General features: G+C 39.6%; 1 protein-coding gene and 1 pseudogene across 4 annotated transcripts in view; one reads left to right on the plus strand and one right to left on the minus strand.

Annotated features, from left to right (window-relative positions):
- The window catches only part of SNTG2 (syntrophin gamma 2), a 247830-nt gene that overhangs the window by 196961 nt on the left and 25081 nt on the right, over positions 1–25788 (plus strand). For all 4 annotated transcript variants that reach the window (XM_073000914.2, XM_073000923.2, XM_073000917.2 and 1 more), the window contains 2 exons: positions 9350–9421; positions 15299–15508. In XM_073000914.2, coding sequence (XP_072857015.2) covers positions 9350–9421; positions 15299–15508 — 282 coding nt within the window. The remainder of the gene's footprint in view (positions 1–9349; positions 9422–15298; positions 15509–25788) is intronic.
- On the minus strand, positions 25466–25620 carry LOC140703356 (U1 spliceosomal RNA; annotated as a pseudogene).

Raw genomic sequence — 25788 nt, forward strand, 5'->3', positions numbered from 1 at the left:
CATAAGTGTTTATGCTACAAAATTCATGTCTCCTCTTCTTTTATTCATTGTTGCTACTCAATACCTGTTCTGTTGATCTTTTTCTTGAGATTATTGGGACGGGGATGGATTTCTGAGATTTATGCAACATGAAAAGCTCCAGTGAGAATACCTCTTAAATGTCTTTGTTGTTATGTTTTGTCATTAAGTCATGTCTGACTCTTCATGACCCCATGGACCAGAGCATGCCAGGCCCTCCTGTCTTCCACTGCCTCCCAGAGTTGGGTCAAAGTCATGTTGGTCGCTTTTGTAACACTGTCCAGCCGTCTCATCCTCTGTTGTCCCCTTCTCCTCTTGCCTTCATACTTTCCCAACATCAGGGTCTTTTCCAGGGACTCTTCTCTTCTTATGAGATGGCCAAAGTATTGGAGCCTCAACTTCAGGATGTGTCCTTCCAGTAAGCACTCGGGGTTGATTTCCTTCTGAATGGATAGGTTTGTTCTCCTTGCAGTCCAGGGTACTCTCAACAGTCTCCTCCAGCACCACAATTCAAAAGCATCAGTTCTTTGGCAGTCAGCGCTCTTTATGGTCCAGCTCTCACTTCCATACATCACTACTGGAAAAACCATAGCTTTGACTATGGGGACCTTTGTTGGCAAGGTGATGTTTCTGCTTTTTAAGATGCTGTGTAGGTTTGTCATCACTTTCCTCCCAAGAAGCAGGCGTCTTTTAGTTCACTGATGCACAGGATGTCAATGTTTGTTCTTGCCATCTCCTGTTTGACCACATCCAGCTTACCAAGGTTCATAGATCTTACACTCCAAGTTCCTATGCAGTATTCTTCTTTGCAGCATTGGATTTTCCTTTCACTTCCAGGTGCATCCACAGCTGAGCGTCCTTTCGGCTTTGGCCCAACCACTTCATTAGCTCTGGAGCTACTTGTCCTTGTCCTCCACTCTTCCTCAGTAGCATGTTGGACACCTTCTGCCCTGAGGGGCTCATCTTCCAGCGTCATATCTTTTAGCCTTTTGTTTCTGTCCATGGGGTTTTCGTGGCAAAGATACTGGAGCGGCTTGCCAGTTCCTGCTTCAGGTGGATAGTCAGAACTCTCCACTATGACCTGTCCATGTTGGGTGTCCCTGTCCGGCATAGCCCATAGCTTCTCTGAATTACTCAAGCCCCTTCGCCAAGACAAGGCAGCAATTCATGAAGGGGAATGTCTTTAAATTACCTTAAAAAATCAGCTAGAAAACATGATTGTTCATTTGTTTTCTTCTTATATTACTTCTGAAGCTCAGTTTTGTGCATTTTATGTCAGCACTTGTTAATAATTCACAATCCATCCATCTAGCACAAATTTTGCTCATTCATGCCTAACTCCTCAAATACTCCTTTAAGTATTTGAAGAATTTTCTGTTATTAATTCAATAAACAGCTTTTTGGAGAGGGAGGGTTTCTGAAAACCTAATAGTATCATTGAGTATTTGAAAATGGGGAACATGCACACTGCTGATGAGCAGGAAACAGATGAATCCCATAATGCTCAGAATGACCATTTGTCTATTTTGCCTATTTTATCTCAAAAGGATGTATAACATCAACATACAGTTGATTCTGGAGTAACGTATTACATTGTTCCATTAATTTTCACCCAGTAGCAGCCAGCCAGAAATCTAATACCAGAAACCATGTGCCTCCATGGCGCTGAACATGCCTTTTGCATGCAGAAGCTTTCCACTGGAATAGCAAACTAATTCTGAATCTTAGGTGTTCTTCAAAAATAGCTTTGATCACTTTGTTCAGAGGGAAACGTTGAACATTCCATTGAATGCCTGTTTTTAGGAACTAGGAATGTGGGCTCCCATGTTAGATGCTCTAATTTTAACTGCTGCTTATACATAAACTGAAAACACTGCCCCATTTCATTTGCATATGGGCTGAAAGATGGCTCCCCTGTCCCCGCTTTGGGGCTGTTTTTCTCTGCACCATTCTCCTTCTTCTTTAGACCTTAAGCCTTCAGCCTTCTTGACCAAACTAAAATTGAATGCTACTGATGGAAAGGATGCTGTGTCAGGGATGTCGTGGTGCTGCATTTGATGTGATGATATCATGGAAGCAGCCAGGAATCTACAATTACTGGATTAAATAACTATGAGAGGCTGAAGACTATGAGGGTAATGAAGAAGAAGAAGCAGCTGGAAGAAAAGGGGGGCACTGAACAGCACAGAAGGAACAGAAATGTGTGACAAAAGGTGAGCATCTGGAAGGCGATTTGCTTGGGCTCCTTTTCACTTTCAAAGTGTACCTTAATTTAGTGCACTTCTATCTAGAAATCCACCTGCACTGCACACATAAGTTCAAATAGCTTACTGGCACTCTTGAGTGAAGAAAATCTAATGGAGCTACTGACGTATTTTCCCCACTTTATGACAGTTGTACAAACAAGGCAACCTCTCCTGGCCAGAAACTCTTACTCCACTTGCAATTGTTAATCAAGGAATACTTACAAACCTATTCACCATTTCTGAAAATGTGCCTGACTGACATTCACCAGACTCGGCATCCAGTGCTGGTAAGAAGGCAGTCTGACTTGAGGCCCCTTTTCAGGAAGATTTCTTTTTTTCTCTCCTTAAGGGTTTTAACTGGGAAAATCCTTGCGCCGTTCATGGCTGGGCTTCTTCTTTCTGCATGGGATGGAGAGGTCCTCCTGGACCAGCAGCTATTTGTGGCATCAGTATTGTATGCCCTGCCTTCTCCCATTTCCTCATTATAATTCCAAAGTGGTGTTGCCCAAACACATATACTCAAGACATTGTAAACAATTCAGAATTCTGGGAAGGAAAAACAGTATGGTCTCTACATGATGCTCAGTTGACCCAAAAAATCTCAGAGGTACCAAACTCTTTGTTGTACTTAAGAGCAGTAGCTTTGCTGCTGTGGTTCATTCACTGGTAAGCTAAAATCTAGGGAGCTATAATGTGTAGAGCTGCCCTTGCACCTGTGCAACCAGTGTAACTTAGGATGTTCAATGGAGCATCCATATAGTTATGTGTTTCGGCTCTGCTGAAAAACAGCGTTGGCCGCGTATCAACTACTGAGTCATAGTCAGGTTCCTGATTAAAAAAATTTTAAACTTTGTGATCAGGATACCCAGACATGTTCAGCTGGCTTCTGGAATGTTCATGGGAGGCCATATTGGCTGCTCCAGAACCAATCAAATATCACCACCCAAAACCAGAAATGGAAGCTTTCTCAGTGGTGGCACCCATGTTTTTTAATACAGAGAGAGAGAGAGAGAGAGAAATGGTATCTGAAAATGGAATCTAGTTTTAAAGATCTTAGAAAACCATATTTATTTACACAGGCATTAATTTTTTTGTCCATATATATTGTTTGTTATTTTAAAGTGTTTTAAATTGTTTTATATTGTTTTTGTGTTGTAAAGGCAAAGGTAAAGGTTCCCCTTTACATTTAGTCTACTCGTGTTCAACTGTAGGGCGCGGTGCTCATCCCCGTCTCTAAGCCGTAGAGCCAGCGTTTGTCTGAAGACAGTTTCCGTGGTCACGTGGCCAGCGTGACTAGACACGGAACGCCATTACCTTCCCACCGAGGTGGTACCTATTTATCTACTTGCATTTTTACATGCTTTCGAACTGCTGGGTTGGAAAGGAGCTGGGACAAGCGATGGGAGCTCACTCCATCGCGTGGATTTGCTCTTACGACTGCTGGTCTTCTGACCCTGCAGCACAGAGGCTTCTGCTGTTTAACCCATAGCGCCACCACGTCCCTCTCTTTGTGTTGTATGTGAACCAATTAACAAGTTTACTATATCAGATGGTAATATAAATGCTAATGTTTAAAGGCTAACACAGAAGGGCAAGCTTTTGATAACTGGCTGGCTGCTGAGAAGGGGCTTTTAGTAGAACAACCAGTGCTTTTGGCTGTTTTCTGATGTCCTTTTAAATATTTTAGATTATTTTCTCTTTCAGTGGTTGTTTTAATATATGTTTAATAGCTTTTTAATCTTAAAATCTACTCAGCTGCATTTGTTGTTGTTGTTTTGTCATTTTGTAAGCTGCTTTTGGTTACTGTGTTGGGAGAAAGGCAAGTTATGAATAAAATGAAAAAAATGAATAGATGGTGATGATGAAAATGATTATCAGGATGATGGTGAGAATGATGAGTGGCATTGTGTGACTTTTTGTTTTTGTTTCAATTTCTTCTTCCAGATGCACACATGGAAATTTTTACACTTTTGCTTAAGATGACTCTTTTGCCTGTAAAAGCCCATGCACACATACAAAGCTCTTGATACATGCTCTAAGATAGCAGATTTTTCTCGCTTTCTCTGTTGTTTTAAATGTGCTTTAATATTGCTCTTAGTTACCATTTTAAAATAATACTCATTCAGTTCTTTTTATAATATTTGTCTATTTACTGTTTTTAGCTTTTAAATACTGTTTTAATGATGTAAGTTGCCTTGAGTCCTTTCAGGGAGAAAGTTGGGATAGAAATTTTTGTTGTTGTTGTTTAATCATTAAGTCGTGTATGACTCTTTGTGACCCCATGGACCAGAGCATGCCAGGCCCTCCTGTCTTCCACTGCCTCCCGGAGTTGGATCAAAGCCATGTTGGTAGCTTCGATGACACTGTCCAACCACCTCGTCCTCTGTCATCCCCTTCTCCTCTTGCCTTCACACTTTCCCAACATCAGGGTCTTTTCCAGGGAGTCTTCTCTTCTCATGGGATGGCCAAAGTCTTGGAGCCTCAGCTTCAGGATCTGTCCTTCCAGTGAGCACTCAGGATTGATTTATATTTTAAATAAATAAATAACTAAATTTCTGGCACGAAATTGTTGCAGTGTATAGAATGATGGGTCAAGCCAAACAGTGCTTCTGTCCAGAAGGTCAATAGCATGTGATGTTTCAGATCCCAATCACAGTTTACCAAGACTATTCCAACATGAACATCAGGTCCAATGATTTTCAGACCACTTCAAACAAAATTTCATTATAGCTATTTGAATTCCTAAAAATCCCATATATCTTTCATCCATGAAGAAAACTTTCATCCATGAAAGAACCTCACTATTCTACTTTATGTAGAATTTATTTATTTCAATATTCTGTGTTTTTCCTGGAAGAGGGACCTAAGGTGGCATACAAAGAATTGTCGGGTACTGGCTGGGATCTGCCCAGGTCCCTGCCAGTGGACCATCTTGCCTCTTTCAATACTCAACAGAATCCCTTCCATCTCACTCCCCTATAGACATGGGAGGAGCCATGTTGCACTTGGAGTGGGAGCAAGAGGCAGAAAATGTGGGAAAAGGGAAAGGAGAGAAAACACCTGAGGTAAAGAATAAAGCCATACAGAGAGGGGAGATGGAGGAGGAAGAAGAGAATTGGAGAGATGTTGTAGAACAGTGGTTCTTAACCTTTGTTACTCGGATGTTTTTGAACTGCAACTCCCAGAAACCCCAGCCAGCACAGTTGGTGGTGAAGGTTTCTGGGAGTTGCAGTCCAAAACTCCTGAGTAACCCAAGGTTAAGAACCAGTGTTGTAGAAGAACCAGTGGCAGAGTCCTGGCTGGCTGGAAGCCCTGGAAATACCTCTACCTCTGGAAGACTGGGCGTACATCAACTGGGAAGATCCCTGGACCACAGAGATAGTCTTCCTGAGGGTTTCCAAGGTAGAAGCTGAATGCATAATGCAAGGCCACCCTACAGACTCTCTTTTCAGAGGAAAGAGAAATAAGAGAGAGAGAGAGAGAGAGAGAGAGAGAGAGAGAGCGTGAAGAGAAGGGTGCTTCGGGAGAGAAAAGAGGAAGAATCCTTGACAACCCTGGCTCAAATACCAGGAAAAGGCCTATCATAGAATCATGTAATAATTGAATTGGAAGAAGCCTGCCAGGCCATCAAGTCCAATCCTCTGCTAAATGCAGGAACCCATTATGGAACAAAATATGGAGGAGAGTATCCTATGAGGTCCTATGGCAGCTGAGGGAGAGGCACAGGGATACCAAGAGTGTTTTTTTAAAAAATTAAAATGATTAATGCAATAAATTACAATGGTAAAAAAAATTAAACATACTAATCATATGGAAGGCCAAATTAAAACCCTTTAGAACAATTTTAAAGCACAGATTAAACAACAGAAAGGAAGCTCCACCTTTGAAACCCTTTTCCTTAGCATCAGTTTGCTTACTAGGTGCCTGTCTTTTTAAAAGAAGAACCTTGCCTGCTGGTGCAAGGCATGGGTGGGTGGGAGCAGCCTGGTCTCCCACGGAAAGGAGTCCCACTGACTTGGAGCCGTTACTGAAAAGGCCCTCTTGTGTCTGCTCCTGTGTCCTTACCGACCATGTCTGTGAACGAGATGAGAGGGAGAGGGAAAAAAAACCTGCCCCAAAGATCTGGAAAACCTAGGGAGGCTCATCTTGGTAGACATAGTCCCTCAGATTTAGGCTTTCACAAATGTAATGACAATTCTAGGTGTGAAATGTTGTTGTGCTAGGGATGTGATCCATCTCCTGTAGGAGGCAAAAATTCTGCCAGATGTTCCATGCAGAAAATACTTGGGAGATTTTGGCATGCAGATAAATCACAGCTGTGGCCTGAAACCAGTACTGAAAGAGAATTATTGTTCATTTACAGCCTAATCCTATTGATACCTACTCAGAAGCAAATCCCCTTCAGTTTTGTAGCACTTATTCCACGTCAGTGGCTGTAGGACTTCAGCCTTTAGTGACCTACTTTCTTGCCAAGCATTCTTAGTTGTCTGGAAATATGCCATTGTTAATTTTTTGTAGATAAAAGGGGAATCTAAAGAACCAGTGACTTGGGTAAAATTTTGTGTACTTCTAAGTGGTGTGACAGGTCTTAAGAAGAAGACTGCAGATAACTGCCAATTCCCTCTTTAGCTAACATTTCTTTATATTGTGTTTTGCAGCCTAAAAGCCCATAAAGTGTCACTCATGTTCTAATGATGACCTTGCACGCTGGGGATGCAGTCAAGTTTCAATACAGCTTGAATTATTATAGTATTTTCTTTGTAATGTTCAGAATGTAAGGAGCGCCCTTTGTGATCTCTCATCCCCAGCTATCTTTACTGAGGGGGAAAGAAGGGGAGGAGAGAATCAGAGAAATGAAAGAAAGCTAGTGGATGAAGGTGAAAGGCTCTAAAGTTAGTGATAAAGAGCACCCTCGGCTGAAAAGCTAAAAGATACTTTACGCTAAGTAAAGCACAAGTAAGCACTGGTCCCGCTCTGACTGGCTTTACGCTAAGCAAGTGGAAAGCCAGTCAGAGCGGGACCAGTGCTTACTTGGTGGGTAGCAACACAGTCTAAAGTGCAGCTCAGCGCAAGTATTTTGGATTCTATTGCATCCATTCCAAATTAAATGGGTTAAATGTAACATTTTGGTTTCATGGAGTTCTAAATTGCTCTGTGTAATAGTGGTACTATGAGGAAAAAAAGCATTCAAGTTTCTTTTTTTCTTTCAAAGTAAGACAGTCATATGCAGTGCTCCTAAAGAAGCTTAAACAATGTTCAGACCCAGCAGTGATGCCTGAATCAGTAACAAAGATAAGATCTTCTTGACCCAGCTAAGTTGGGAGTAGGAGAGTGTTTGGTTGCATCTTAGCCAGGGTGGTTCTCACTCTTGATCTTGACCAGTAGGAATGCAGGACTTCACCATTTTGTCATAATTGTTATGTCTACCATTGCACAATATGTTTTGATCACATGGCCTCGGCAAGAACTGAAGTGGCGTCTGCAGAAATGTCTTCGCTTTAAGATGTTTCCTGAAGTTTGCCTCTGACTTCTCCAGCTGGTGAAATCAGCTACTTTTTAAACTGAACACTGCCATATTTGAAAGTAGGAGCTTAAAGAGCTTTGTCAGATTGCAACTCAAATGTCTTGATTTTGGAAAATATGTAACAATCGTCCAATTAGATTTTTTCAAGGGCAGTGAATGACCTCTGGAGTATTTCTGATCCCACAGAAAACGCTAGTGTATTTAGGATTGGCTGAACAGTTAGGTATGGGGTTGGGGTATGGCATCAGGGTATGGGGGGGTATCACGACTTGTATTTCTTAAATACATTGACAGTGCAGTACCCTTTCCCAACACACATACCCTGAGTGGCACTAATCTACTAACACTTGGGACATGTTACTTCTGCTTCTTGGCATCATAGCTCACCAAAACAAAAACTAGTTCCCCATGCCCCCAAAATAGAATTTGACAATTTTTTTTGTTGCAGTACATTGCATTAGATGGGCAAAAAAGTGTACTTCAATGATAAAATGTCTTGGACAGCAGTTTTGTTAGCTTTGTTGGGATAATTTTTGACACGGGTGTTTTTTGCCCTAAAAAAAAAAATCCTATACACACCAGGTAGCTGAAATGTGGAGAAAATGATGTATTTTTCCATGTATAAGACTATACTTTTGTCAAAAAATTTTAGACTAAAAATTGAGGGTTGTTTTATCCACGGAAGTAAGCTGAGGAGAGTACAAAAACAAGTGGAGGGGGAAAGCAGGGATCAAATTGTTCCGTCAGGGTTTTGATCCCCGCTTTCCCCTCCACTTGCTAATCCTTAGCAAAAGGAAAGCAGGGATCAAAGCGCTGCAGGATCGCTTTGATCCCTGCTTTCCCTTCTGCTTGCTAAGTGAGGGGTGTCTTATACACAGAAAAATATGGTTTTTACAATTTCCAGTGCCACTGTCATTAAATGCCTACCTTGTAGTCTAATTATGTTTGAATTCTGCAACAAGTCATGACTCTGGAATAGTAAAAAGTCCATTTGCCTGGGCGATGGTTAAGTATGTATGAAACCAGAAAATGTCCTCCATATTTAGTGCTAGAGATATATTTGATCCAGACCATACAGCTTTTCTAGAAAATATCCTGTGGTTGAACAGTGCAACCTGCTTAAATGTAAGCTAGTCCTTCACAGCATATTGAACCAGGAGGTGACCTGAAAGGCCTATATAAGCTGTTTCTACCTTCCCAAAAGACAAGTGGTGCATATGTTGTAAAATAATACCTGTTCAAAACCTAGATTCCCTGCCCCACTCGTATGTACTACAACTTGCCTCCTCATAGTGTATGGTTTGAGAGGAATCTGGCTGCACAGCGAATGGATTCTGTCTGTTCTCACAAGTGCTGTTTTTACAGAATCACCCTATATGTATGTATGTACCTTTATATGTGGAGGGATGAACCCAAAGTCTCCATTAGCTGAGTTGAAAGAAATTGAAAAATGTAAAAATATGTAAAAGAGACAAAATGGTTCTGGAAAAGTGAGAGAAAGTTCTTGAGTCACAAGAACTATTGGGCAAGTTATTGTTAATGGCCTTTTCTTTTGTTGCAGGTAAGCACTTTAGACTGGGCACGAGCTGAAAAAATCTATAACCTCTGTGAGGTTCTATTTAAAGTTCATAAGGTAGGTTTCCTATATTTTATGGGGAACATTATTTTAGCTTGGGAATTTATTTATTTTCTAACGTTAGAACAGAAGTAATCACACACAGATCAATCTCCTTTCATAGGCAGTAGCAGCTCAGAGAATTTTGTCAATATTTTTAAAGTCGTTCCTACCAATGAACTTTTGTAATTAATGCACCTGACTGCCACCTCTTGACTCTCTCTGGACCAATTTGGTCTATTTCTGCCCCCAGTATATATTTCATATGTATGATGGGAGAATTAGATTGCCCTTCCTGTTTGGTGTGCTTGTCTGTGGCTCTGTGACATGCTTTACTCGCAGGAGCTCCTGCGAAGCGTATCCACAAACAAGGCAGAGCTTTGGATGGATGATTGTCAAGAGTAAAAATAGAGGATTAGGTGGAGCAATGTGCTGCCAGTGTAACACAGCTTCATATGCCCTCTTGATTTGGCCATACATCTATAAAATGCTTTGTATGTAAAAGCCTTAAGTATGTGATATCTCAAATAAAATCTGCAAGACAACCATTGCACGATCTGAGGTCTGCAGGCTTTATTATTACTTTTTTATGATACCCCTTTTGTCAAATTACCAGGACTTCTTGAACCAAGAAACATATGACTGGTTGAACAAAGGAGTGATAAATCCTCTCCATAATCTTCTTAAATATCATAGCTTAAATCCAGCCGGTAGTCCGAACTAGACCAAACCTCATGGGGAGGTAAATCTACATTTACCCAGTGGCTCTCCTCTAGCTGGGGCTACCGGATAGATTCTGGTCTATCATATGCCCTCAGTGGACTTTGGTGAACTAGTTGGTCATATTTCAAAATAAACATTTGTCTCCTCATTTCCTTCAATTTCCTCATTTCCATAATATTCTAGCAAGGTTAATTTCAGAAACAGTGCTGCTGCTGCATTTCATTGAATGGAGAGGAGGACAGCAGGAAATAAACTGCCCAAGATTCAACCCTTTTTGTTCTTGAGATTTTAATAAATGAACACTTAATTGTCCCTCTTGATGAATACATTAACTGAAAGACAAAAGCTTCAGTGTACTCCTCGAGCCTCTGTTCTGTTGACACTTTATAAATGATAATGAAGGAAACTTAGAGCAAATCAATTAAGTTGGAGTAAAATTAATTTTCAAAATAGATTAAAGCTGTCCCATTACAAATTCTGAAGCTCTATTTGCTTTGCAGAAATTTTTCTTCTGAGCTGTTTATACAGTCCTGTTTCTCTTAGTTGATTTGTCACAAACTTATCTCAAGGGAAAAGTATTTCTAAATGGATCGTTTTAAATTTACCAACCTAGCCCAATGGTGAGTGGATACAGCAAAGTTCTGGACCTGTTCACCATTTAGTTATCCCTGAAAAATACATGGGCAGCTAAGAGATGTTTAATGCTGAAGAGTTATATCCAGTTTTCCAATGCAGTACAACACAGCGGTAGAGTTCTAAGATAGTAGAATCGATTTTATTTCTTCACTTTTATTCATATACAATAGCTGGAATTATTTATAACTGTATGAAGTTTGAACATGATTTGGTGGGGATTCATTTCAAGATGTATTCATTCTAATAACCATGAAATTTTTAAAAAGCGGAAGGATGCAACTCTGATTAAGCTGTACTGAACAGAATAAAACTTACTTTTCAGGAAACATACATAGGATTGTGATGTCAAGTACCATTCCTAACCTTGTCCCTGCCCATACCCTATATTGACCACAATCCTCTTGGTGTCCACAGTAGACTTCATAATTTTCTATGACTAACTGTGGCTAATTGGCAAGCTGCCAGGGTTGCTTTGTGCTGGGTAATTGGGCGCATGACGAGGCACACATTTGAGATGCATCCCAGCACCTTGTCAGTTAACTGCAATGAACTGTGGCATATTGCACAGGCCTTCCAGGAACACCAAGGGGATTCTGGCCACTTGTAGCAGATTAGATCTTGCCATCTGCAGTTGATAGGAAAATAAATATTACTGAGAAGTGTGGTCTGTTTTTCTTATATATATATTTCTTCCTCTCGCCATGGAGTCACACAAGAGAAAACATTGCTTAATTGTATTTTAATTACAAAGATTTTTTTTATTTTGCTCCTACATGGAGAAATGCAACTCATGAAGCTCCCACTTATGGGAGGCGTAAGGCTTAGGTAGTCCTAAAATTAAGATACCTTTCCACTGTGCTGGCAGTGCTAGGTGTCTGCTGGACAAATAACTGTTCTCAGTGCAGTTTTGAGGGCCATGAAACACTCATCTCAACTTTGTTACACTTCTCACAAGAATCCAACCTGCGGTTTTTTTTTTCACTCTCCTGATTTTGTATCACATTATAAGATTTTCTGGAGAATAGTACATACAAATTAATAAATTTACACATTTTTCCATGTAAATAATTTTATTTACATATTTTACCTATCGCACACATCCTCATGGATGAAACCATTTTCATTTTTAAATGCACATGTTATTTTCCAAAAAAAAAAATCCCGGCAAGCTGCACAGCTCTCCACGTTCTTCTTGTGGAGCGTGTTTCTTCTTGCCATGAGTCTCAGAAAGATGCCACCCAATTGGGACTGTCAAATCCAACAAAATTCTTTCCCATTTCCTTTGCTGATCCAAACAACAATTCTGGAGTGCAATGTTGTTGGTGGAGTGAGATTCTGACCTGACTGGGACTACAGTAGAGTGGCCAGCCAATCAGCTGCTCTGTACTCCCAGAACTCCATTTTGTGTGTGTGGGGGGGGGTGCTTTCAAATTGCTTGCTTTATAGTATAAAGCAAAGTTCACACTTTCAGGGGCAAGAAAAGAAGAACTGGTAACAATAAATATCCGTAGAGTGAAACCTATTATTTATTTTTAGAGCAGGTAAACCATGGGACAGTACTGGATGGCAACGTGTCTGTCTGTCTACCTGTCTCTCCATTTATCTATCCTAAAATACCAAATAATTTGTTTATCCCATATAAAAAAGCAAACACAGTTTGCTTCTGAGTGTTTTCTATGGGATATTTTAAAGCAAAAAAACAAAACTTCGCTATCAAACTACGATTAAGCATGTTTTGTCTTGTCTGACTCCACTGATTTTTAATGGATTTTTCACCAGTGGTGAATATTTCCAGTTCTGTTACTTCACAGGGATGCTGTTATGAAGATATTTAAACGAATCAGTCTGTGGAGCATAAAGCTAATATTATAAACTCATAATTAAAAATATTGCTTGTTTCACTCTGATGTGCAGGATTTCCAAGGAGATACCCTTTATTAAAACGTATCTACATGGCAATATCATTTGCTCCAGTTGACATTTTTAATTCAAATGCATATGGATATGAAGATATCATTTTATTGTTATTAACAGTGCCCCTGTTATTTGTCATTTGAGCATCATAATTCTGATGCTGCCCACCCCATGTTTAAACAGTATTCATCACATGTATGTCAAATGGATCAGCACCATTTCCAATTTAGCAGTGGGTAATGGAAACTTTAAAATACCAGTTACCTGAGTCCACCTCTAGGTGTGCTTCTACATTTCAGTTCTAGAGTTCTACCCTAACATTGAAATAAAGTGTTCTATAAATTAAAATATTGGCCAAAATCCTTTTTGCCAGCACACTACATTCATCATAATTTTTGAAGATGAAGATCCACAAATTACCAAGGCAATGTAGATATTGCTTGTGCACGGAGGCGTGTGACTTTGCATACAACAATAAATGTCTATGCTGACTTGTTAACTTGGTTCAGGTTTTTTTTTTTTCAGACTTTGTGCCATTTGTGCTACACTCGTTGGCGTAACTAAAAGGATTTTGGGCATTGGTTGTAACTTTAGAGAATATTCCCCCTTTTGCAATCACTATTACTGGAGGATTTTTTTAAACTAGGGAATATTAACGTTTTTACTCTTAAGGGCCATATTCCCACACTGAGGGCCATATGGTTGGGGATCACTCACTACTCCTCCCACTCATGTGCATGTAACACTGATACACACAAACACACATATATACACATGCTGCTGCTCACATACACAACCTTTCACAGATATGCATGCATATGTTTAACTGTGGCTCCCCCCACATTCCCCATGCTGCTATGAAGGCTTACCCTAAGCTTAATTATCCACCCTGCAGTGAGGATGGGAATCACTGCAGTACAGTGAAACTCAACAAGCCAATACAGTACTTACCTTACCCTAGCTAGTGTCTAACAGAAATGAGCAGAATCCTAACATACTGTACAAGACAATATAAAGCCCAACTGATCTCACACAAGGATTGCCCCGTGATTCAAGAGTGCTAGATATGTTCTTTCCCTGCCTTGGGAGTACTGCTGTCACTCAGCATACCCTAGTTCCCTCCTTCATAATTTCCTGCCACCTGAGCATCTTCCTTATATGGTATTACACAGATAATTCATAGTCTCTCCTTCCCTTGCCTTATTTTTGTCCACGTCTTTCCTTTACCCAGATCCCTCCAAAATCGGGGATTTTGTGACATGCTTTGGAGGGCTTTCCAATCAAGAAAGCAAGCAAGCTGGTTTACTTTGATCCTGGCCACCTCCACCTCATAATGTGGGTTCAGGCTGACGTGTATACACTGCCCTGCTATGCACCAGCTCCCTAGTGTCATGTTCAGTAGGAAGAGCTCAGGAGAGTCAGAAAAAAATTGTTGTGGAGTAAGCATCTGGACAGTTTAAATACTAGTAATGATGTACTCATATTAATCTTCATCATGTGAGCGGTGGGATACTTTGCTGGACAACAGAAACCTGGAAACTCCTTGTATGGCAAAAAGGCCAAGGAGATAAGGGGGGAAAGAAGCAAATATTTCCCTTTTAAAATTCATCATACAGAGGAGTCAACCAAGAGTGTTGGCGGAATACATACTGGCTCCTATACCAGGACCTCTCCAGTCTAGCTATCCTCCTCCAAAGACGGTTATGTAAAATAGGTATTTCCAAACCAACACACCGTGAATCTGTGTGGTACACTGATTAGAGGGCTGGGCTTAGATTTGGGGAATCTTGGCTCCAACCTCCCCTCAGCCATGAAATTCAGCAGGTGGCCTTCGGCCAGCCACACTCTCTCAGCCTGACTTGTCTCAGAGAGGAGACTTGTTACGAGGAGAAAGTGTGGAACAGCCTCTCCCCCCCCCCCCACTGTACTCCTCCAAGGAATACTAGGATAGAAACATTAACAAATAGATCAGTAAATAAATGCACCCGGCCTTGAAACGATTAAATGTTGTATTTTACAGAGAAGCAAAAGAATCATCGGTCTTCTAGTCCCTCCTTAGTGCAGGAATGTATTTTTTGAAAAAATAGCCAAAATAACTCCCTTCATGGACAGAACTATTGCTTTTTAATCTTTTCATATCAGATAGTATTTGATCATTTGAACTATAGGGGCCTGTGGAGAAAAACCAACATTTAATCTGTCACAAATCAGAAAAGAGCATCAGGATGGGCATGAGTGTGCACTCTCTGAACAGATTTTGGATGCTTTCCCATTTAACAGCTCCGATCATCTGTTGAGGGTCAAATGGTTATTATACCTAGTTTCAGCAAACTCAGATTGAACTTACAGAGAACTGGTTCTCCCAGTGTTCACCCATCTGTTGGGAGGTATATACATAGAAATCTTTGCTGTATTAAGTTTATATTCATCAATACAGAATATAAATGAGGGCAAATAGGAATGGGGGGGATCTGATAGTGATCAGTTTAATCAGTTAATTTTTAAAAAATATATATTAAATGATGGAGGAGAGCCTCAGTAATAATTATGTTAGAATGACTAAGCAAGATTTTATGATGCTTACCTTTGTTGAAATATCACCTACAAAAATGTATCTTTCAGCTCTGGGTTAATAATGATTGCTGGCTCCAAGCAAACTTATACTTAGGGATCCACCAAGACTATGAACTTGCAGACCGGAGACCATATTGTTTCAGCGTTGTGGTTGGACATGGGAAGAGTCATTATTTCAATGTGGAATTGGGGAGTGAACTGGCAATATGGGAGAAATCATTCCAAAGGGCAACTTTTCTGGACGTTCAGAGAACAGGGGTGAGTAATATGAAATGTACATAGCAGGTGCTCTTCTCATTTCTATTCTGTGCAGGCAATTCCTACACTCTCCAAATATTCCATATGAAAAGTTTGTATGCATTTATTTCATGTAGCTGATGAAAGAGTGAACTTTTCAGATTGTACACAAAATAAAATGTGCATATTTTCAGCCCTGAAAGGAACGGTTACCATCATGTATCAGCTGTTATCCAACTGGTGTTTCTCTACTAACAGGCAGCATCTGTTGGTAGAAGAGGGGAGGGGGAAATATCTACTTTTTGTCCTCCCCCCCAAAAAAAACCCACCCTGCCACCACTTCTCATACTGTTCCAAAGGGTTTCCAAACTTTTGGAGCAGATTTCAAGGTGTAACTAACTGGAGATGAGCAAACATCATCAAAAGCCACTCTCTTCTGTACTTCACTGACAGATGTTTTCCCTCCACATAAATATACCAGTTGGGAATGACAGGGTTTGGTTAAGGCAATTCAATAAGCATGTCTAGTTACCGCTCATTTCAACAGCACTAAAAAATCAGCAGGATGCCCTCAGAAAGATGCATCAGGATTATTATGATCAGCACTCACATCTGTGTCTAAAGAATGGAAACACCAGTTGAAAGAATGCAAGTATGAAGATAGTCCAGCATTTTATTTCCAACTGTGGCCAATCAGATTACCTCTAGGAGGCATAGTAGCTGGGGAAAAACAAAAATAGACAATTTCCTTTCCACATTTTGTCTTGCAAGTTGGAATGGACCAAGGGGGTTGCTAAGTTTCCTCTGATTGCAATTTCATTTTGGTTTCTGCTTGCATCAGTTTGTAAATGTGCAAAATTATTCAGAAGATGTCCACATGGAAATTTGTATGCACTTTTTCTGTTCTTTTTTTTCTAACATGTGCATCGTTAAATGTTCTTTTCCTAATGTGTGCAATTTTGCCAGCATTCTGCCCTAATATAGTGCATTTGTGCCTCCTTTCCTCTAGAGATGTGCATGTTCATGCACACCTTTCCTTCATATACATGTTTGTGCATTCTTATTTTGAACTGCAAGTCAGATTGCAAAATGCTGGAAAGGGCCAAATTATACATTCAATAGGTTTAAACGTAGTGTCTGTTCATATTAGCAAAGACTTAGATCCTCAAGCATTACTGAATTCTCAACAGGGGTATGTATGTGGGCAATCTTGACACCTGGATTAGAGAAAGAGCCGCATCCAGCTCAGAATAAATGCTAGTTTCTTGCAGACAGCAAGCCACTTGGTGCAGTGGTTAAATTGCAGTACTGTAGTCAAACTTCTTCCCACAATCCTGACAAATTCAGGTAGGCACCTCAAAGTTGACTCAGACTTTCATTGTTCTGAGGTAGGTAAATTGATTATCTAGCTCACCGGTGCGGGGGGGGGGGAGTGTTTCTTGCATAATTACCTTGTAAACTACCCAAAGAGTGCTTTAGCTCAATGGAGGCAATATATAAATCAAAACAACAACATATGCCCATGGTGGGTTTTTTTTAATTGGTGTCCCCCAAGAATATCTTTAACATTTTGATTTAACAGACTTTATTTGGAACAAAGGGCAGAATCAGATCTTTAGAGATTGAAGCGTTCTGCTGTACAGAGGTTCGACTTTTGTGTCTGAGAAATCAGACTTCAAAAGAAAACCCATCCCGAAGAACAGTCTCAAAAGAAAGAAAGCTCATTTCCACATTCTGAGCTGTGAGCAATGCTGTGATAGTCGTGCATAATCAGTCTGCAGGAATTTTCCTTTTCTACTGAGGGGTGATTTATAACATCTCTTTCTGCCTTAAGTTGCATTGATTCCGCGAAGTTTACGCCTATGTGGTATTGCTCACTATCATGACACTAGACAGTTGCTTTTCTTCCCTTTTTTTATCCTCCCCACCCCGCCCTCCAGCACCAGGGTCTAGTAATTCTTAGACAGTGATTACATGTCGGTTTCTTCCGGGGGAAACCACACAGTCCAGTCAATCTTTTATGATTTTTCAGAACAGTATGTCTAATAAGGGAAGCCTCACTGAGTACAGTGAGTTATTTAATACATGAAAAACATGTGCCTAGCTTGAGCTCAAAACATTTCCCCATGTCAGGGGTGGCTCTAAGAGTTTCCCATAAGTAGGCACAGTTACTTTAGTTATGGTGGTTTGAGGACTCCGTGAGTTGTCATCCAAAAAAGGAACTCGTCAATCCTGGGTCAGGCATTATGATCTCATGAGTGGAAAAGGTAAGAATTACTACTCGGAATAGCAATGCCATCCTCAAAGCAAGAAAGACAAGGGCAGCATGACAGAATTCTTACATTGCAAATCTCAGTGCCTCTATGTTAAGGGGGGGGGGTCTCAGCACAACTACCACCCTCAAAGACTGGAAAATCCTGGAGCCCATGCCGCTCAGCCCTCAAGAAAAGTGTTTCCTTCTTTCTTGTTTGATAATATATCCAAAAGGTTTTGCATTTTTCAGATTTGCTTGTGTGCAGTGTGATACACTGTATTGGGTATATTTCTACACAGTTTTGCATAATCAGATTCAGCGGATTGTCTTCCGCAGCAAACAAAACACAACATGTGAATAAACTGACTCCAACCATAGAAGCCAAAAGGATCAGTCTGACAGTCTTCATCAGTGGAAGTTGAAATTTATATTGCACAACTTTTTAATCTGAATTTTCACTGGCAGCAAACACAGAGATGGCAAAGAGCTATCCATAAAAATCCTAACTAATATACTTTTCCTGTAACTTAATTGGTATAAATACCACTTCCCTGCAGGCCTCTTTCAGAGTACTGTTGCAGATCTCATTTTCATGGCTTGTACTAATCATGTTCTTTTAACTGCCAACCCCATCCGGAGCACATCAAATGCTAAATTATATGTCCCTGCTGATGTTTTTCACTGTTGCATATTATTACAGTATCACCTAGTGATGCCACAAATTTAAAGTAGCATCAGCTATATTTTTGTGCACATTCATTAAAAACATAAATATAGACACATCCTTACAATGAAAATTGTTATGACTAATTTTATAAGTTCTCAACCCACATATAAACATTATCAAATACAATTTAAAAATTCCACATCTCTGGTACAAAACGGGGTAGAACCAAGTATTTTCTCACTGAAAAAGGCAGGCAGAAGCTGGATTTCATGTCTCCTCCCCTCTCCTCCAAATCCTTCCCAAAAACCTGCAGGATCCTGCTAAATGAAATCAGGCAAAATACAAGAATTTGTTCTGCCAATCCATCTTGACATAACAGTAAACCACAGCCAGTATCTCCTTCTGAAGCTCCACCTGCACTGCAGGAATGAAATCACTTGCAGCAGCAGAGTTCCTTTTTTGCAATTTGGGATATGTGAGACATTGTCTTATTGCATGCAGGTCACATGTGCCATGAAATACAAAGAGAAACTCTTTAATTAGCAACAATTTGCTGGTGAATTCATTCCTTAATACATAGGAGGAGTTCCACAAGAGGATATCTCATGTTTGTGTTCTTATGCACTGTCATGTCTCTTCCAATTTATGGTCAACTTATGAATTAATGACCTTCAGAAGATTCTATCACTACTAACCCTTGTAAGAACTTCCAAACTAAAAACTGTGGTGTCATTTATTGAGTCAATCCATGTCACGCTAAGTCTTCCTTGTCTCTTACTGTAATCCCATCACTAGAAAAAGCATTAATGTATTTTTCTGCGAGTCTTGTCTTATGATACATCTAAAGTACAATAGCCTCAGTTTAGCCATTTTAATTTCTAGAAAGACTTCATTTTGGATTTAATTAACATTTGAAATTTTGCATTTATAAGGTGGTAAAAATGATGGCAGTGGTGTAGAACAGGTTACCATGAAAATGAAAGTATGTTTAAAAGTACAGCATAGAACAATAGTTTACATAATTTTTCTAAACAATCAGCCACTTTTCATAACAATTGCCTGTTTTCCAGTGAAGCTTGCCAACAAGGCCAATGATGTAACATTGTTTTGATGAGTTTCATTGATGATTTTAGCATGGAAGTAAACTAAAAGATGTGATGAGGTAATGGAGTTGTTCATACAGTATGTTGCTAACATGAAAATGGCATTTTTAGGTCTTATAACACACCCCACCAGTGATCATAACAGTCCAATTCTACAGTAGTCTGGTATATTGAGGTTGAGGCTTAGAATTACAGGTTATTGAAGGTCTAGAAGCTTGCAGAAATTGATAGTCAAACCAAAATGAAATCCATAATAATGGTGATTAGCCAAATATGTGTTTTCAGATCCATTGAATTGCAAAGATTGTGGGTACAATAGAAGTTTCTATTTAAAAAAATGTGCTGGATTTTAGGACCTTAGAACATGCGAACTCTGCAAATGAGAATGTTTACAGAAGCAGAAGATATCAAAACAACCGAAAACAATTATAAATATGTGAAGATAAGAAACACACAAACAAGGCATTCTTCATATCATCACAACTCTACGCTGCTTTAGGCACTAGACAGCAAAGAACATTGGACATGTAGCAGTGCAGCAGCAAGCTTTGTTTCCAGATGCTGACAATAGCAAAGTCTATGGTTTGGTTGGGGTGAGCACACTGTTTTTCTGTGTTTGTCAATAACATGCTTAGAGGCTAAGAAAGTTATTCAGTTCTTTAAAAAAAACCTCCTGTATATGAATGTGGGATTTTGTGCTTCTGTGCCCACAGTTCAAAAAGCCAGGATATTGCTGCACAATATCATGCCCACGTTGCCAGCAGGAGAAAGGATGCCCAGCTTTACATGGCAAAGGGCAGCTTGAATGTTGAGAACACCCATGGCAGCAGTCAAGATGGTCTCTTGTGCTCGCTAGCCTTCACAAAGTGAGACCACGTAGGGGGAAATCCCAAAAGCTGACGCCTAACTGCTTCTCACTCAAACACAAAGCAATTGTCAGGGTTGTTTTTCAACATGTCTCTCTGCTTCTTCCTGCTCCCTGAGTTCATTTTATCCACATCCTCCTAGTCAGAAAAGCACAAATCATCCACACATGCATACATGAGCTTGCAAACAACTAGGTGCTATGGTCAGTTGGGAGCTGCAGCCCCTCCTCACTTGCTACCCTCTCTTGTTTTCTTCTCCTCACACACAACACCCATTTCCTTTTTCACATTTCGTCTTCTGTTCTTCTCCCACAGACTTGGAACTGGCTCAGTCTTCCATTTGTATTTTCACCTATCCAATAATGTTATAATGATGCAATGTTCCACTGTTTCGGTTAGCACTTCGTCTTCTAGGAATGCTTCCAGAGTAGGGTAATATTATAGTATCTAAATCGTCTATCTAATAGGTTGGCTGCCTGTTATATTAATAATACTCTTGTGCCATCAAGTCGTTTCTGACTTATGGTGACCCTTTTCAGAGTTTTCTAGGTAGAGCGTACTCAGAAGTGGTTTACCCTTTTCTTCTTCTGGGGTAACCCCTGGGACTGTGCAGCTGGCCCATGACCACCCAGGATGGCTCTACTTGCAAGAGGCACAGTGAGGAGCTGAACCCCAACCTTTGGCTCCACAGTCAGACAACTAAGTCACTGAGCTATCCAGCCAACTGTTTGTTAGTTTACAAATAGTCTATTTATAGTTAGTCTGTTTATAGTCTATCTGGTCCCTTGGCAATTTTAGGAGCCTCATGGCAGAATGGTTAGACTGCACTACTGCAGTGAAGACTCTGCTCACAATCTGAGTTTGATCCTGGGCTCAGGTAGCTGATTCAAAGTTGACTCAGCCTTCCATCCTTCTGTTGTTGGTAAACTGAATACCCAGCTCACTAGGCGGCAGGGGCAATGTGTAGCCTGCATAATGAAATTGTAAACTGCTCAGAGAGTGCTTTAAGCACTATGAGGTGGTAAATAAGCACCACACTTTGCTTTTGCTTTGGTTTTTATGTATAGGTCACACTACTGTGCTTCTAGAAAATTATAGTTTTCTTCACACTACAGCCATCAGACTATACAGGCTCCACAGATCGGAATTCCATACATAACTATCTAGCTAACTTTGAGAGGCATATTTGTTCATTTTCATATTATTTATATTAAAGTCATGTTAGTTAATGTCTGTTATCATATCATGTTTCAGGGAACACCACATCTGCTGACTTTATGTTATATCCTTACAAACCTGTTTAAAAGTAGACATCCCGTCTTATGTTCATAATTGCTAGTAGACATCAAGTGTTGAATTTAGACAATAAAACAGAATTATATGTTCCTTTTCCTGAAAAAGATGCTCTGTCTTCTCCCTGGGAAAACAAAAGAAAATAAAATTCTTCATAATGGGCTATATAAATTCAAGTGAGATATTAATAGCAGTTAAATTAGACAAGATTTATGGGGTCATTAAAAGATAATTATCTGTTTGTTACCAGAAGAGCAGCTTTAATTACACAATCAAGGCTTAAATTGTTTTAATTATGTATAAGAGCATATTATACTTTCAGCTTCCATTGTCACTGTTTGTTATTTCTCTCTCTCCTTTTTTTAACTTTTATTGACAATTCTTCTTGTACAAGACCTACAACCTGAATACCCATACAATTACATACACAACAAATTTACCACTATGAATAATACAATCCATTCCTATAGTCCATTAATACATTCATTTAAAAGACAACAGACCAGTACTCCAGCCAACATCTGAAAATGTTATCTTCTCTATTTAATTCCAAATCAAAACTGAACAAAGGGTGCCAGACTTTAATTAAATTATTTTCTGTTATTTCTCTTCTAAGCAGTGAAGCACGAGTAGTAAATTTTCCTATCAGTGCTCTTGCCCGTATTCTGTCCAGAACTCTTTAGAAGGAAAGTCTTTCTCCATGTTCATGCAGTTTCAGTTCTTGCAGCCCCCACAAGGATTGCCTCTAACTCTTTATTAAATTCCCATTCTCTGTAGTGAATAATGAGAGCAATAGTAAAGATTCATTAGGGGCTCTCTCTTGCTGTGTTAGCTAGCCCAACCAATCCATTGCTTTATGATTTGATGTCGGAATAGGAGATCTATATATGTTCCAATGATCCTTTTGAAACAGTTTCTCCAGAACATCTGGTACCTCCTTCTTAATTTTATGAAACATTTTGTAGGACACAAATGTCATCTATAATATCATTACCCAAGATTCTTCAGGTATTTAGATTTTCTTTATATTTAAATTTTCTTCCCAAACTGTTTTAAATCCCATATACTTGCCATACTCCTCCTTAACAAAATGTTTATAAATTACTTTGATGAATTATCTTTTTTAAATTGGTATTCAATACAATAGTTTTCTAATATTGTAAGCACTATAATAGGACCAGAGGTGTTATACAATCTTGAAATTTAAGATTAGGATGTTCCAAAGAAAGGGCATAATGGAGATAATGGGAGGAGCAAAGATGTTCATATACTTATGCCACATTCAAATTAATTAACTAGTAAAAAGGTTCAGTGTTTTATCTCTATTTCTTGGTAATTTATATATGTATAAATAACAGCACATATATCCCCTGCTTCCTCCAGTTGAGTCCCATTTTTAAAATATCTATATCTGATATTTCTGTTTCATACAATACTTCATAGTATTCCTTTAAAATTGTATGTTTCTGTTGCTGTGATGTTGCCATTCTGTAATCCTTTGTTTTTCTAGAAACAATTGCCCTTTTAGTGACCTTTCTTTTTTACTACATATAATAGCAATTAAGGGTTTTTATTTCCATATTCATAATAATTCCTTCTTAAACAATCCATTGCTGCTTGGGTTTTACTTATATCTAAGGCCTCTAGTTCTGCTTTGGTTCTTGTCAATTCAGCAAATATTTTATTGGAGCCTACTTTCTTATGTTCTTCTGAAAGTACAGTATCTTTATTTTAGCTTCTAATTATTCTTACAACCTGTTCCTCTCCTTCTTTGATCTTGACCCCTTCATTATAAATTTCCCTCTTAAATGCACTTCAGGAAGATCCAATAAAAATGTTGGCTTCACCTCATCTCGTCTTTCTCCTTTGTTTCAGGAAAAAAAACTTGATGTTCTTTTGATTCCCCCCCCCCAATAATTTGTGGGCTTGTGAGTATGCTAGAATTTAACTTTCAAATATTGGGCTTATTGATTGGAGTGTTATTGGAGTGAAGAGTTTCCAATAATTCTTTCCAATGAGTTATTGGAAAATTCATTCCAATAAAATGAGTTTTATTGGAGCATAGTCAGTTCCTAGGATGGGAGTAAAATTTACCTTAGCTAATAATAGTACAAGTGAATCTGAAATAAATATATGGTCTATCCTTGAATAACTTGACTATTTCTTCGAAAACAAGGTGTAATCTCTACCCATAGGATTTCAATACCTCCATCCATCACTTAAACCTATAATTTTCAAATTCTTACTTCATCAGGAGACATTTTCCTAGTTTTTGATTATGCATCCCTTTTTATATTCAAAGCAGAATTAGCATTCCCTCCCAGAATTATTTCTTCCCATGCAAATTGCCTAACCTTTCTCAAAAGTTTTTTGCGTAAATTCTGCTTGGCCTGTATTAGGAGCATAATATGACCCAATAATTATCTATTTATTTCCTAATTTCCCTCTTACAAATATATATCTACTATCAGGATCACTCAACTGATCTATCACTTCAAATTTAGCATTTCGCATAAAAATTGTTGCTACCCCCTTGGATTTATTTGTTCCATTTGCATTCAACTGTTCTTCTAGGAATGGGTGCTTTGTAATATATTGCCCTTCTGTTCTATGATGTGTTTCCTGTAGCAATAACCCAATTTATGAATAGAAGACATAATTCTATATTGTTTCGCTGGGGAACCCAACCCATGTGCGTTAAAAGAAATTATATTTAAGTTGTCTAATATATCATCCATTAAATTCATTAGCTGTGTTTTTAATCTTATTAAAGTAGAATATATTAAGTATTTGTATTGCAAGCATATAAAACAAGAATGTCTGCATAACCTTTATCTTCTTATTCCCCTCCCTCCTTCTCCAACCTTATTTCTTTTCTCCCCCTCTTTCTCCCTTCCCCCTCTTCCCACCCTCCCTCCCTACTCAACTGATGGCATTGAGGTCACTTAGGCTCCCAAGTTGCCTCATGTGGGTTAAAATTTGTAGGACCAAGAACTACTGCTCCTGTGGCAAAATCTCCTCAGTCTAACAGCCTGCATTTCAATATGTTATTGTTGTTGTTTAGTTGTTAAGTCGTGTCCGACTCTCGTAACCCCATGAACCAAAGCACACCAGGCCCTCCTGTCTTCCACTGCCTCCCGAAGTTTGTTCAAATTCATGTTGGTAGCTTTGATGACACTGTCTAGCCATCGCATCCTCTATCGTCCCCTTTTCCTCTTGCCTTCACACTTTCCCAACATCAGGGGCTTTTCCAGGGAGCCTGCTCTTCTCACGAGATGGCCAAAGCATTGGCCATAAGTTAAATTAGCAGGGAAACAATATACAGCCTTGTCGTACTCCTTTCCCAATTTTGAACCAATCCGTTGTTCCATATCCAGTTCTAACTGTTGCTTCCTGTCTCATGTATAAATTTCTCAGGATTTCAATATATAGCTATATAAATATAGGATTTAAAAAACTTTTCTCAACCATTTCATACTTACCATATTTTTTGCTCCATAAGACACACTTCCCCCCCCCAATAGTGGGGGAGAAAGTATGTGCGTCTTATGGAACGAATACAGTAAAAAAGGGGTTCAACCACCACCACCCAGAAGCCCCCCGCTGCCATGCTGGGAGACCTCTGAAATAGCACCAGAGACTGCTTGCTGTTTGGACCTCACCATTCTGCACTTCTGGCTTTCTAGGATCTGCTTCCTGGAACCCACTTGGAAAACCAGCAAGGCCAACAGGCCTATGGCAGAAGGCAATGAAAACAGCCAAGGACAAAAGGGGAAAGAGTAATTCTAGAAAAACCAGGGGAAACCACAAATGAAGTCCCCCACTTAGGCAGTTGATTTTTCCATATTTGGGGAAATCACAGAGGTCAGCACATCCAAAGTGCAATAGATGAGCCTCACCCTGGGAAAACCACTTTGATGATCATGGTATCTTCCCTGCCAGGTATAAGTTGGAATGGCCTCTGAACCTCCTGCCCCTTTCTGTGCCCTGTCCCCCAAAGGCATGGTGACACCCCGGCTGTACCTCCTGATCAGAGCAGGGCTGCACAGCCCCAGTCCCGAAAGAGGCCAAGAGAGCTACTCAGTGTTTTGGGGTGCCCCACAGAACCCCCATCAGGG

Source organism: Pogona vitticeps, chromosome 1, assembly GCF_051106095.1.
Source record: "Pogona vitticeps strain Pit_001003342236 chromosome 1, PviZW2.1, whole genome shotgun sequence".
In the NCBI taxonomy this organism is placed as follows: domain Eukaryota; kingdom Metazoa; phylum Chordata; class Lepidosauria; order Squamata; family Agamidae; genus Pogona; species Pogona vitticeps.